Here is a 13,935-nt window from a genome sequence, read left to right on the forward strand (position 1 = left end):
TAAAAAGACAACAAAAGAAGAGAAGACCAAAATAGATGACAGAAGAGACTCTGAAACTTGCTCTTGAGTGGAGAGTAGCTAAAGCAAATGGAAGAAATGACAAGATAAAAGAATTGAACGAAATATTTCAAAGAGCAGCTTGAGAAGACAAAGCCAATTACTATGATGAAATGTGCAAAGACCTGGAGTTTGAGAACCAAAAGGGAAGAACATGCTCGTCATTTCTCAAGCTGAAAGAATTGAAGAAAAAATTTAAGCCTCGTGTTGTGATATTGAAAGATTCTAAGGGCAAAACATTGACTGATGCAGGGAACATCAAAAGAAGATGGAAGGAATATACAGAGTCACTGTACCAAAAAGAACTGGTTGATCTTCATCCATTTCAGGAGGTGGTATATAATCTAGAACCAATGGTACTGAAGGAGGAAGTCGAAGCTGCAGTGAAGGAATTGGTGAAGAACAAGGCTCCGGGAATTGACGGAATACCCATTGAGATATTTCAACAAACGGATGCCACACTGGAGGCATTCACTTGGTTATGCCAAGAGATTTGGAAAAGAGCTACCTGGTCAACTGAGTGGAAGAGATCCATAATTGTACCCATTTTCAAAGAAAGGTGATCCCACAGAATGTGGAAATTATAAAACAATATCATTAATATCACACACAAGTAAGATCTTACTGAAAGTAATTCCAAAACGGTTGCAGCAGTATATTGACAGAGAATTTCCAGAGGTGCAAGCTGGATTTAGAAGAGGACGTGAAACAAAGGATATCATAGCTGCTGTCAGATGGATCTTGGCTCAAGGCAAAGAATACCAGAAAGATGTTTACTTGTGCTTTAGTGACTATTCAAAGGCAGTTGATTGTGTGGATCATGACAAATTATGGATAACATTGAGAAGATTGGGAATTCCTGAACACTTGATTGTACTCTTGAGGAACCTGTACCTTGACCAGGAAGCTGTTGTTCGAATGAAACAAGGGGACACTACATGGTTTGAAATTAGGAAGGGAGTGTGTCAGGGTTGTATTGTTTCCCCATACTTATTCAATCTATATGCTGAGCAAATAATCCAAGAAGCTGGACTATATGAGGAAAAATGTGGCATCAGGATTGGAGGAAAAATCATTAACAACCTGAGATACACTGATTGTACAACTTTGCTTGCTGAAAGTGAGGATGACTTGAGGCACTTACTGATGAAGATTGAGGAACACAGTCTTCAGTATGGATTACATCTCAATATAAAGAAGACAAAAATCCTCACAAATGACCAATAAACAGCACCAAGATAAATGGAGAAAAGATTGAGGTTGTCAAAGAATTCATGTTGCTTGGTTCTACAATCGATGCCAGTGGAAGCAGCAGTCAGGACATTAGATGACATGTAGCACTGGTTAGGTCAGCTGCAAAGGAACTCTTTCAAGTGCTAAGGAGCAAGGATAGCTCCTTGAGGACTAAGGTGCACCTGACACAGGCCATGATATTTACAATTGCTTCATATGCATGTGAGAGCTGGACAATGAACAAGGAAGACTGAAGAAGAGTTGATGCTTTTGAGTTGTGGTGCTGGTGAAGAATGCTGGTACCATGGACTGCCAAAAGAACTAACAGATCTATCCTGGAAGAAGTGCAGCTGAGATGCTTCTTGGAAGTGAGGGTGGCCAGACTTTGTCTCACCTACTTTGGTCATGTTGTCAGAAGGGACCATTCCCTGGAGAAGGATGTCATGCTTGGTAAGGTGGAGGGTTGACGAAAGAGGGGAAGACCTTCGACGAGATGGATTGATACAGTGGCTGTGACAATGGGCTCAAGTATAGCAAGGATCATGGAGTTGGTGCAGCATCGGGTGGTGTTTCGTTCTGCTGTGCATGGGGTTGCTATGAGTCAGAAGGGACTCAATGGCACCTAACAACAGCAACAGTACTGGAAAATCAAATCTCAGATATATGACGCTAAATGTGTCGCTCAGTCCAAATCAGTTTATTCCATTTCTTATATCAGCTGAATGAAATTAATCTGTTCCAATTCAACTCATATATAGTATTTTTTATTCTGACCAAATCACCCAGAGCTAAGTCAGATCTTGGCAATTAAAAGACACACTTCTCTAGACTTCCAGATTTGCCTAGACATCAGATATCATCCACATGTTTGAAAGCCCCTAAGGCACCCTCCCTGCTGACCTGCTGACTCCCACTACTCCTTCAAGTTCAATAATTAGCTAGAAAAACTCACAGAACTTGAATAAGCACAATATTTATACTTCCAGAATTATTATAGCAAGAAAGGACCATTATAAAGAAGAGTTGCATAAGGCAAGGTCTAAGAGGGTCCCCAACATAAAACTTCTATGTCCTAAAAAGGGTATGTAATCCACCCAAGTACTGCTGTCTTTCATCAACCAAGCTCATGGAACTTTCCTGTCTAGAGACTTCAGTAGCGCTTCATGGAGTAGGCATGATTGATTGATCTCAATCCAGTTTCTCTTCCTCTGAGGTCAGCTGATATGGTGGGTCTTTCTGACCAGGTCAGCTCCCACCCAAGTTGTCCTATTAGCATAAATTCTCAGGTGTGGTCTGGAGGCCTAGATAACAAAAACACCTAGTTTATTCAGGAACTTTCAGGAGTTTAGAATTCGCTCTCAGGGACCAAAGACAAAGACCAAAGTATTTTAATGTAAGGAATTCTTTACCTACAGGTAGGCTGCTTAGTATTCAGCCATTTCTGGATATAGTTTATACATGAAATTGGGGTTTCCTCCTCATTTGACTTTTTCTTTCTTGAAATCCCTCTCCCCTTCACTTTCTTGGTGTTATAGTTGATCTATTATTTTTTGTTATTATTTTGTTCAAGATACTTTCTTTTTTCCATTGTGATTTCATCTTTAAATAATAATATATTTAGAAGTTTGTTTGCTATATTTTTACATGTTTGAGAACTTCTGATTATCTTTGTTATTGAATTATAATTTAATTCTTAGAAATACTTTTCAGATATAAATGTTTTCAAATTTGAGACTTGCTTTCTATCTCATCATATAGTAATTTATATTAAATGTTCCTCATATACTTGGGAAGAATATGATTTCTATAGCTTATAGATTTAGTGTTTTATGTATCAGTTAGATCATTTGTTAATTGTTCAAATATTCTACATGCTTACGGATGTGTCTGCTCGTCCTATGTATTATTGAAAAGCCTTGTTAAAATTTCTAATTTTGATTGTGGATTTGACTAGTTCTCCATGTAGTTTGGCCTGCTTTTACTCATATATTTTGTGTCTGCTGTCTTTGATTGGTTCCCAGAAGCAAATCCTGATACCAAGATTTGAGTACTAATGATGATCTCATGAAAACCAGTAGGGTATTGGTCCAGTAGGACAAGGAAAGGAAGGAAGCCAACAGAGCATAGATGAATGAGTAGATTATTTTTTGGGACATTTGGGACTCAGTTCTACTGGAGATGTCTGGGAGACTGTATAGGACACTAATTTGAATCAGCACTCCTTACTTTTCATAATAATTGGGTTAATTACTCTGCTAGTATAAAAAAACCCAAACTCACTGCTGTTGAGTTGGATTTGACTCATAGTAACCCCTCCTTGGGTTTCTGAGGCAGTATCACTATAGAAATAGATTGTCCATTTTCATTCTGAGGAGTGGCTTGTGGGTTTGAACTGCCAACCTTCTGGTTAGCAGTCAAATGCCTAGTAACTCCTTTTTTTTTTTTTGCATGCTAGTCTATCGTTGGAAGGAAGGTTGCGCAATCTACTTCCATAGTGATACTGCCTCGGAAACCCAAGGAGGGGTTGCTATGAGTTAGGTCTGACTCGATGGCACATAACAACAACAGTCTATCATTGTGTAGAGCCCCAAATGACCACATGGAAGTCATAGCTTTGAGTTTAGTAAAGCTTGTACTTTGTTCTCTGGTAGAAGTTCTTCTGCTGTACCCTTCCCATCACCTAGAATTATGGTCTGTAGTTCATTAGGGCTTAATTTTGAATGGACAGAAAGCACAAATTCCCCGTCAGTGGGAGTAATGACAAAAGAGTCCACTCTTAATTTTCTCTCATGAGTTCTGGACCCAAGTATAATAGTTATTTGAGCCATAGCCCTATTTTATTACCGTTGGGTAAAAAGTATACACCTCATCTTGAAAGGTGATACCCAGACTTGCAGTGATCATTCTCACCTTAGTACTTTAGATGTACCTTTAATATGTCATTCCAACATTAGTAAGTCAACAGCTTCAGAATCATGTAGTATATGGGAGGACCAGTGGATCCCATTCTCATGTACCCATTGTCTACTCCTTTGCTTTAAAGTAGTCTTTTAATCTGAAGTGATCTTTATGTTCTTCTTGTGTTTGTGTGTGTGTGTGTGTGTGTGTGTGTGTGTTTTGGGTGAAAATTTACAAAGCAAATTGGTTTTCCATTCAACAATTCATACATATTTTGTTTTCTGACACTGATTGCATTCCCAACAATATAACAGCACTTGCCCTCCTTCCTTGCTGTTTTACTCTTTCCCTTTGTCCTTCCTTCTGTCTCTTCCTGCCTTCTGAGCTTTGTCCCTGGGTATATGCTACCCTTTTGATCTCATGTAGTTGATTGTTCTAATGAGTGAGTACTTCCCTGGTATTATTGTGCACCTTCTAGTCCTGTCTGTCCTTTCGCTGAAGGTTGAATCATGGGGTGAGATCAGTTCCAGGCCTAAAGTGATTTAATGAGGAATTCTTTATTTTAAGTTAAATAGTTTTGAACCCTCAACTAGTAGTGCTTGCTGAGCTACTGAGGGTTGGGAAAGCAAATTCATATCTAGAATATATATCAGTCTCAGTAAAAGTGAATCATTATCCTTTTAGAGTAGAATAGGTCTGATTTAATTAACTTTCTCTCAAGGAGTGGCATCATATCGAGGGCTCAGTGATGGTCTCTGCTGCTGACAGGTCAGTCATTAGCAATAGGAGCTAGATCAACTTTGATGTGAGAGAGTCCAAGCATTCCTCCATACCTGCCACCGTGATTATTGTGTTTGTGGGCCAATTCTGAAGCCCTAGGATGGCTGAGGACAAAAGCTAATATCAATTGGATGAGTCATCTACCACCTCTCATAGGTCCATCCTTTTTTTCCATACTGTTAGTTCTTTTTATTTATTTATTTATGATTTGAGTGAAAGTTTACAGAGCAAATTTGTTTTCCATTCAGCGGTCCATACACATTTTGTTTCTTGACGTTCATTGCAATCCCTATGATATAACAGCTCTCTTCCCATTTTGCTGCTATGGTTCTCTTTTACCTGTGTTATTTCCTATGCAGTCTTGTACTCTAAACTGTCTCCATGCATGAATGCTGCCCATCAGATCTCCCATGGTTGATTGTTCTCCCTGGTGTACTTGTTCACCTTGTAGGTTTGTGATTTGGGTGAAATCCTTCTTTGCCTGGAAGCCGTGGGAGTGAGTTCAATTCCAGGTCCAAAGGGTGACTAGGGGCCATAGTCTTAGGGATTTCACCAGTCTCAATTAGACCAGTAAGCCTGGTCCTTTTATGATTTTGAGTGTTATTCCACAGTTTTCTCCTACCCTATCCAGGATCTCCTATTTTGAACCCATTCCAAGTAGTTGACAGTAGTAGCTGAGCACCATCTGGTTTTGGTTTCAGGGTCATGTAGGCTAGGCTGAGGTTCCCATGGTCCACTAGTTCCTTGGACTAATGATTTCCATGTGTCTTTTGTTTTCTTCATTTTTTTGCTCTGGAGGAGGAGAGATCAATTATTCCATCTCAGATGGCCTCTTGTAAGCTTTTAAGACCCCAGTTGCTACTCACCAAAGTATCCATCCTAACATTTTTTATCTTCCAATCTTGCTCTTTTCAATTCTCTGGTAAACCAGCCATGCTTTTCACCAAAGTCCAGACATTCAACTATGTTTCATTTTATTTCTTGAGTGTGCATGCCAAAGGGGCAGGGAGGTCACATCTTCTGACCTCCTCTAACCCCACAAGAGGAAGATAGATTCACCATCAGTAGCCCAAGGCCTATCCCTGCGAGGCCAGACATGCTGCCTCCCTCTAACCTTTTCACCAATCCTGACACCAGCCCTTCCTCCCACAGCACTCACCACCTCTCTGCTGGGTTTGATAGTTTGCTTCAGTGGCCACACAGAACTCACAGATTGTGGGGTTTATTAGGGAAGCACCAGGCTATGATTCATGTTCAGGAACACTCAGTCTCTCTCAGCCTGCCATCTCTCAGTGTACAGTCAGTCTCAATCTCTCTCCCAACAGTGCTAGTCTTTTGGTGTCTCACAGCAGCACGTGTCTCTCAGGAGCAGGTTTCTCTCAGCAGTACATCTTTCTCAGCCAGCAGTCAGAGAGACTCCTTCTCCTTCTAGGAGGGCTCCTTTTGAGCCTGGCAGAGTGGCCAAACTAACTAATCCCAACATCAGAATTCTATACACCAGAGAGAGAAAACTTCCCAGAAAATTACTTGGTGCTACACTCAACAGAAATACCCCAGGTGGATAACTTTAACAACCAGGAACTACTCAGTTGCTCATGGCAAATTCCACCATGGAGTTTACAAAGACTTATGGCTAGAAAAGCCACACTATGTAATTTACTACACCCCAGTGCATTATATAAATATGGAAGAAGTTAATCATTAATATACTGTAGGAGCTCAAAGAAACAATGTTCAAGAAGAAATAGTTAACAGACTAAGAGAAATAAACTCAATGGAGAGTTGCTTAAAGAACATATAGTCTGCCTACATTTCCAGAAACCTAAAACTATATTTTGAATTACATTATATCAGTGGAAATTTGGTCATCTGTCTGCATTATCCACCACTTGTCTGTAACTTTGTTGTACTTTGGTGGCTTGTGTGATGCTGTGAGGCTGGACACCATGCCACAGGTATTTCAAATACCAGCAAGGTCACTGATGGTAGACAGGTTTCAGTGGAGATTAAGGTGGACTTGGAAGAAGGAAGGGGCCATCCACTTCTGAAAAACATGGCCAGTGAAAACCTTATGAATAGCAGTGAAACACTGTGTGATACATTTTTGTAAAACTTTATGAATAGCCCTGAAATATTGTCTGATATAGTGCCAGAAGATGAGTGCCTCAGGTTGGAAGGCACTCAAAATACGACCAGGGAAGAGCTGCCTCCCCAACACAGAGTCAACCTTAATAATGTGGATGGAGTAAAGCTTTTAGGAATCTTCATTTGCTGATGTGGCATGACTCAAAACAGGAAGACGCAGCTGCAAACATCCATTAATAATTGGAACATGCAATGTAAAAAGTATGAATCTAGGAAAATTGGAAGTTGTCAGAAAGGAAATGGAACACATAAAATCTATATCCTAGGCATGAATGAGCTGAAATGGACTGGTGTTGGCCATTTTGAATCAGATAATCATATGGTGTGCTATGTAGGGGATGACAAATTGAAGAGGAATGGCATCACATTCATTGTCACAAAGGATATTTCAAGATTTGTCCTGAAGTGTGATGCTCAGTGATAGGATAATATCCAGGCACCTACAAGAATGACCAGTTGATACTTCTGTTATTGTAATTTATGTCCCAACCACTAAACCCAAAAATGAAGAAATGGAAGATTTTTTTACCAACTCCTGCAGTCTGAGATTGACCAAACATGCAGTCAGGATGCATTGATTATTACTGGTGAGTGGAATGAGAAAATTGGAAATAAAGAATCATCATCAATTGTTGGAATGTAGTCTTGGTGATGGAAATGATGATGAAGATTGCATGATAGAATTTCACAAGACCAACAACTTATTCATTGCAAATACTTGATTTCAGTGACATAAATGGCTGTGATACACATGGACCTTCTCAGGTGAAATACATAGAAATAAGATCAACTACATTTGTGGAAAGAGACGATGGAGAAGCTCAGTATCTTCAGCCAGAACAAAGCCAGGAGCTCACTGTGGAACAGACCATCAATTACTCATCTGCAAGTTCAGGTTGAAACTGAAGACAATTAAAACAAGTCCATGAGAGCCAAAATATGATCTTGAGTATATCCCACCTGAATTTGGAGACCATCTGAAGAACAGATTTGACGCATCAAACACCAATGACTGAAGACCAGAGAAGTTGTTGGATGACATCAGGAACATCACACATGAAGAAAGCAAAAGGTCATTAAAAAGGCAAGAAAGGAGGAAAAGACCCAAATCGATGTCAGCAGAGACTATGAAATTTCCTTTTGAACATAGAGTAGCAAAAGTGAATGGAAGAAATGATGAAATAAAAGAGCTGAAGAGATTTCAAAGGTCAGCTCAAGAAGACAAAATAAAGTATTATAATCAAATGTGCAGAAACTGAGTTAGAAAACCAAAAGGGAAAAACAACTTGGCATTTCTCAAGCTAAAAGAACTGAAGAAAAAGTTCAAGCCTTGAGTTGCAATATTGAAGGATTCTTATAGGCAAAATGTTGAATGATGCAGGAAGCATCCAAAGAAAATGGAAGGAATACACAGTCACTGTACGAAGAAGAATTTGTTGATGTTCACCTATTTTGGGAGGTAGCACATAATCAAGAGCCAATGGTATTGAAAGAAGAAATCCAAGTTGTACTGGAGGAATTGGGGAAAAAGAAAACTCCAGAAATTGGCAGAATACCCTTGAGATATTTCAACACACTGATGTAGCTCTGGAGACATAAATTTATGCCTAGAAATTTGGAAGACCTGGCCAACAGACTGGAAAAGACATATATTTGTATCCATTCCAAAAAAGTGATCCAACAGAATGTGGGAATTATTAATATCATTAATATCACATGCAAGTAAAATTTTGCTGACGATAATTCAAAAACAATTGCAGTAATATATTGGCAGGGAATGTCCAGAAATGCAAGCTGGATTCAGAAGAGGACGTGGAATGAGGGACGTCATTGCTGATGTCAGATGGATTTTGGCTAAAAGCAAAGAATACCAGAAAGATATTTACCTCTGTTTTATTGATTATACAAAGACATTTGACTGTGTGGATCATAAGAAATTATGGATAACATTGTGAAGAATGGAAATTCCAGAATGCTTAATTGTTCTTATGAGGAACCTGTACATAGACCAGGAGGCTGTCATCTGAACAGAACAAGGGGATGTTGCATGGTTTAAAATCTGGAAAGGTGTGGGTCAGGGTTGTATCATTTCTCCATACTTATTCAATCTGTATGACAATCAAATAATCAGAGAAGCTGGACTGTATGAAGAAGAACACAACATCAGAATTGGATGAAGACTCATTAACAACCTGTGATATGCAGATGATACAATCTTGCTTGTTGAAAGTGAAGATGACTTGAAGCACTTACTGATGAAGATCAAAGAATACAGTCTTCAGTATGAATTACTCCTCAACATAAAAAATGATAATCCTCACAAGTGGACCTAAAAGCAGCATCATGGTAATTGGACAAAAGATTGAAGTTGTCAGGCATTTCATTTTACTTGGATCCACAGTCAACACCCATGGAAGCAGCAGTCAAGAAGTCGGACATTGTGTTGTACTGGGCACATTTGCTGCAAATGACTCCTTTAAAGCATTGAGAAACAAAGATGTCATTTTGAAGACTAAGGTACTGCTAACCTAGGCCATGGTATTTTTAATTGCCTCATATGCATATGAAAGGTGGGCAGTGTATAAGGATTACCAAAGAAGAGTTGCTGCTTTGAAATTGTGGTGTGGTGAAGAATACTGAAAATACCATGGACTGCCAGAAGAATGATGAAATCTGTCCTGGAAGAAGTGTTATAGAATATTCCTTAGAAGAGAGAATGGGCAGACTTCATCTCCCTTACTTTGGTCATGTTCTCAGAAGAAACTATGCTTAGAAAAGTAGACCATCTGTGAAAAATGGAAAGACCCTCAGGAAGATGGATTAAAACAATGGTTGAAACAGTGACCTCAAACATAAGAAGAATTGTGAAGATGGTGCAGGACCAGACAATGTTTTGTTCTGTTGTACACAAGGTAACTATGAGTCAGATCTGGCTCAATGGCACCTAACAACAACAACAGCATCCACATTGTATTGCCATTTAAAATACTGTTTTTGCCATTTGCCTTTTGGTTTTACGCTCTCAGCACAGATAATGCTGATGAAACAAATTTCATCGTTGAGTATTTTGTTTGCCATTCTATCACATACCCTCTTTACCAAGACTCCCTGGGAGAAATGTCTGTTCTTGGTTCCAAATATAGTTATGTTTCTCCCTGAGTGATTTATAATCTTCTCATAGAATTTTAAGTTTTAAATTGACTGCAATTTTTTTTTAAATCTTATCAGGTTAGTTGGGAGCTCTGGTAGCCTAGTGGCTAAGGCACTTGACTGCTAACCAGAAGGCTGGCGGTTCAAATCCATCAGCCACTCCTGGGAAGGAAGATGGGGCAATCTACTTCTGTAGTGATACTGCCTCAGAAACCCAAGGAGGGGTTGCTATGAGTCGGGTCCGACTCAATGGCACATAACAACAACAACAACAACAACAAAAACAACAACAACAACAACATCAGGTTAGTTATTGGGAAATTTAAAGCCAAATTTTGTACTTAACTATAGCAAATGAGAAGTGTGTGGTAGTGCAAACAGGTAATGCACTTGCCTGTTAACCAAAAGATTAGCAGTTTACTCAAAGCAATTTACTTAGAGGTGCCCCCCAAAAAAGTCTTGGCAATCTGCTTACAAAAAATCAACCATTGAGAACCCTATGGAGCACAGTTCTATTCTGATAGAGATGGGTTTGTTGTGAGTCAGAATTGACTCGATGACCACTGGTTGGTTACGTATGTCATGAGCTGAAAAAGTTAATCACAAAATTTATCTGCTCTTCTTCTGATCATGTTTGTTTACTTAATTGGATTTTTCAGTTCTTTGGCTCTTGATATGTGAATTTTTTCCATGCATAGGATTTTTTTTTTTTTTTTAACTTTACATCCTTTCATTATCTTCAAAAACCAAACCAAACTCACTGCCGTCGAGTTGGTCCTGACTCATAGCGACCCCTCCTTGGGTTTCCAAGACTATCTCTACGGAAGTAGATAGCCCAGTCTGCCTTCCAAGGAGTGACTGGTAAGTTTGAACCACCAGCCTTCTGGTTAGCGGTCAAATGCCTTAGGCACTTTGACATAAGAATCATACAATTTATAGATACATAGGTTTAAATCCAATTAAATTCTGAATTTTTAAATGTCTTTGTCTGATCTACAATTGCATCTTATAAAAGAAACCTACTGACATCCAAACATTTTACTCATTCACATAGCTTCATCTAAAAAAAAAAATAAAGATCTTAAATTTTAAATGTACCTCATTCTCTTCATCCTTCTGCTGAATGAGGAATCCTTTCTTATAGCACTCCTGCATGTACCTTTTGTCATTATGCCCAGTTTCATCAATCAGCGTCTATTCCTCTTGTGTTTGCTTGTTCTTGTGACCACTGAAAGACTCTCTCCAGCCCACAAATCTTCTCATACTCCTGAGAGAGAATCCATTGTGGGACTGAAAAGTTACACAGAATCATCTCAGGTCATCTGAAAGTGGGGTATTGGTTTTCCTTGTGTTAATCATTCACTTCAGGTCCAGTGGAGGTGGTGTTTCTGCCTCTGCCTAAGATATCATCTCAATAATTTGTTCAGCAGGAGCATAGGCTTGGCAGTTTCTTGAAGGATGAGGTGATAGATATAACAGGTTTTCAATCCAATTTATCCACACTTTATGGTTTATTAATATAAGCATTTGTAAACTCATGCTATAACTCTAAATAAGTAAAATTTAGGAAAGAATTGGCAGTTTTTTGGTAATAAGTATGCTACTGGGAATTCCCTATAATATCTTATTTTTTTGTATATCATTGTAATGGCATGTAACATCTGCCTTAAATAGTGATCTGTTGTGAAAATTTACTCCCAGGATACATAGTGTCTATGTGTCTGATGAATGTTGTATTATAAAAACATATAGCAAATAGGAGATCTATGTATATTCATAAATATCACTGGGAGGGTAGGTAAGAAGCTGTATTTCCTTGTGGCATAGTGCCTAAGGCACTTGACTGCTAACCAGAAGGCTGGCGGTTCAAACGCACCAGCCACTCCTCTGAGGGAAGATTGGGCAATCTACTTTCATAGTGATACTGCCTCAGAAACCCAAGGAGGGGTTGCTATGAGTTGAAATCGACTCAGTGGCAGTGAATTCCAATATAGAATATCCTATTTTGGAGTACTGAGGTAGAAAGTATACAATAATAAAGAACTAAAAAAAATAGCTAAAACATAAAAAGAAAGTAAATAACCACAAATGAAAAATAATTGAATAGAAAAGGTATTTTCTGGATATAATTCTAGCTAAAGATAATTTTGTAGTCCAGTCTAGTTTCTCATCACAATTTGAAAGCTTTTTGTATTGATTGATGGAGAAGTTTGGTTAGGATTCTCCTATAGCTGATAATTATATTCTAATATTTTATCATCTAATTTCTTCCAATTTTAGATGATATAGAAGAGTTGCCAGGTTCCTCTTTGACATGAGATCTCTTTATTGCTTTGGAGTGAAAATTAGTGGAAGCATTGAATAATGGGACCATAATGATTTCTGAATATTCTTCTAGTAAAAATAAGTAAGATAGGGATTTTTTGGAAATACTTGAATCCATATGTATAGTAAATAATTTACTTGAAATTTTTTCCAAATGCTCATGTCTGAAGTTTGATTAAATTAATTCTTACTATTATATAATTGTATTTTAAAAAAATTGACAGATGTATTTTCTTTTTACCCTTTAGACGGCCTCTGAAAGTGTGTTTATGTCCATTTCTACCAGTGCATCCTCTACACATCTCTACCCACTTATATATAATTCAGCATCCAGCAGAGGTAAGATTGTATAACATACACAGTTATATATACTGACTATGCCAGAGGAAATATATAGATGAAATACACATGATCCTTTCTTCTAACTTTGGTATTTCTGAAAATAAATTAATGATATAATGCTTTCTCTTTGGAAAAAATATTTGCTTTCATATATTATGTGATAGTATAGGGTCATATACATTACATACAGACAACATTTTATAAGAAACTGTGTTTATTGAATAGTATAGAAATTTAAAACCCCAAAAATTTTACATGAAGGCAAAATGAAATTTTGTGAGTAAAGAGCTAAAAAAACTTATTACTTTATAAAATTTTGGGCTTAGCTTTATATTCTTTAATGTCTTTTCTTGTTAAAGTGGAAGTAACTCTCAGCATTGTGTTGTTATAAAAGGCTGGTGGTTCAAACCCACCAGCCACTCCTCAGAAGGAATATTGGACAATATACTTCCATAGAGATAGTGCCTTGGAAACCCAAGGAGGGGTCACTATGAGTTGGAAACGACTCGACAGCAGTGAGTTAGTATACCATTTGAAGACATTACAAAATATAAAAGAAATTAGTCTTTTTCCTTTTCCAAATTATGAAACATTTATTTATATTATTCTAAATTGTTAGACATTCCATTTGCCCAAAGTAATACGTTGTTTGTTCTTGACTGCTGCTTCCATGAAGAAGAATGCAGCATAAGGATTGAAGTAAAACTCATTAACAACCTGCAGTTTGCTGATGATACAGTCATGCTTGTGGAAAGTGAAGAAGTCTTGAAGCACTTACTAATGAAGATCAAAGACTACAGCCTTCAATATGAATTACACCTCAACATAAAACAAAAATCTTCACAACTGGACCAATAGAAACATCATGATAAGTGGAAAAAAGATTGAAGTTGTCAAAGATTTCATTTACTTGGATCAACAATCAATGCCCATGGAACCAGCAGTCAGGAGATCAAACTATGCATTTCACTGGGCAAATCTGCTGCAAAAGACCTCTTTAAAGTG

At 38.1% G+C, this 13,935-nt stretch overlaps 1 protein-coding gene across 1 annotated transcript in view; it reads left to right on the forward strand.

Annotated features, from left to right (window-relative positions):
• DTWD2 (DTW domain containing 2) overlaps positions 1 to 13,935 on the forward strand; it is a 363,240-nt gene that overhangs the window by 99,079 nt on the left and 250,226 nt on the right. The window contains exon 2 of the mRNA XM_007949164.2: positions 12,837 to 12,927. Within this exon, the coding sequence (XP_007947355.1) occupies positions 12,837 to 12,927 (91 nt within the window). The remainder of the gene's footprint in view (positions 1 to 12,836; positions 12,928 to 13,935) is intronic.

Source organism: Orycteropus afer, unplaced genomic scaffold (genome assembly GCF_000298275.1).
Source record: "Orycteropus afer afer isolate SDZICR_OR568_19922 unplaced genomic scaffold, OryAfe1.0 scaffold00240, whole genome shotgun sequence".
Lineage (NCBI taxonomy): Eukaryota > Metazoa > Chordata > Mammalia > Tubulidentata > Orycteropodidae > Orycteropus > Orycteropus afer.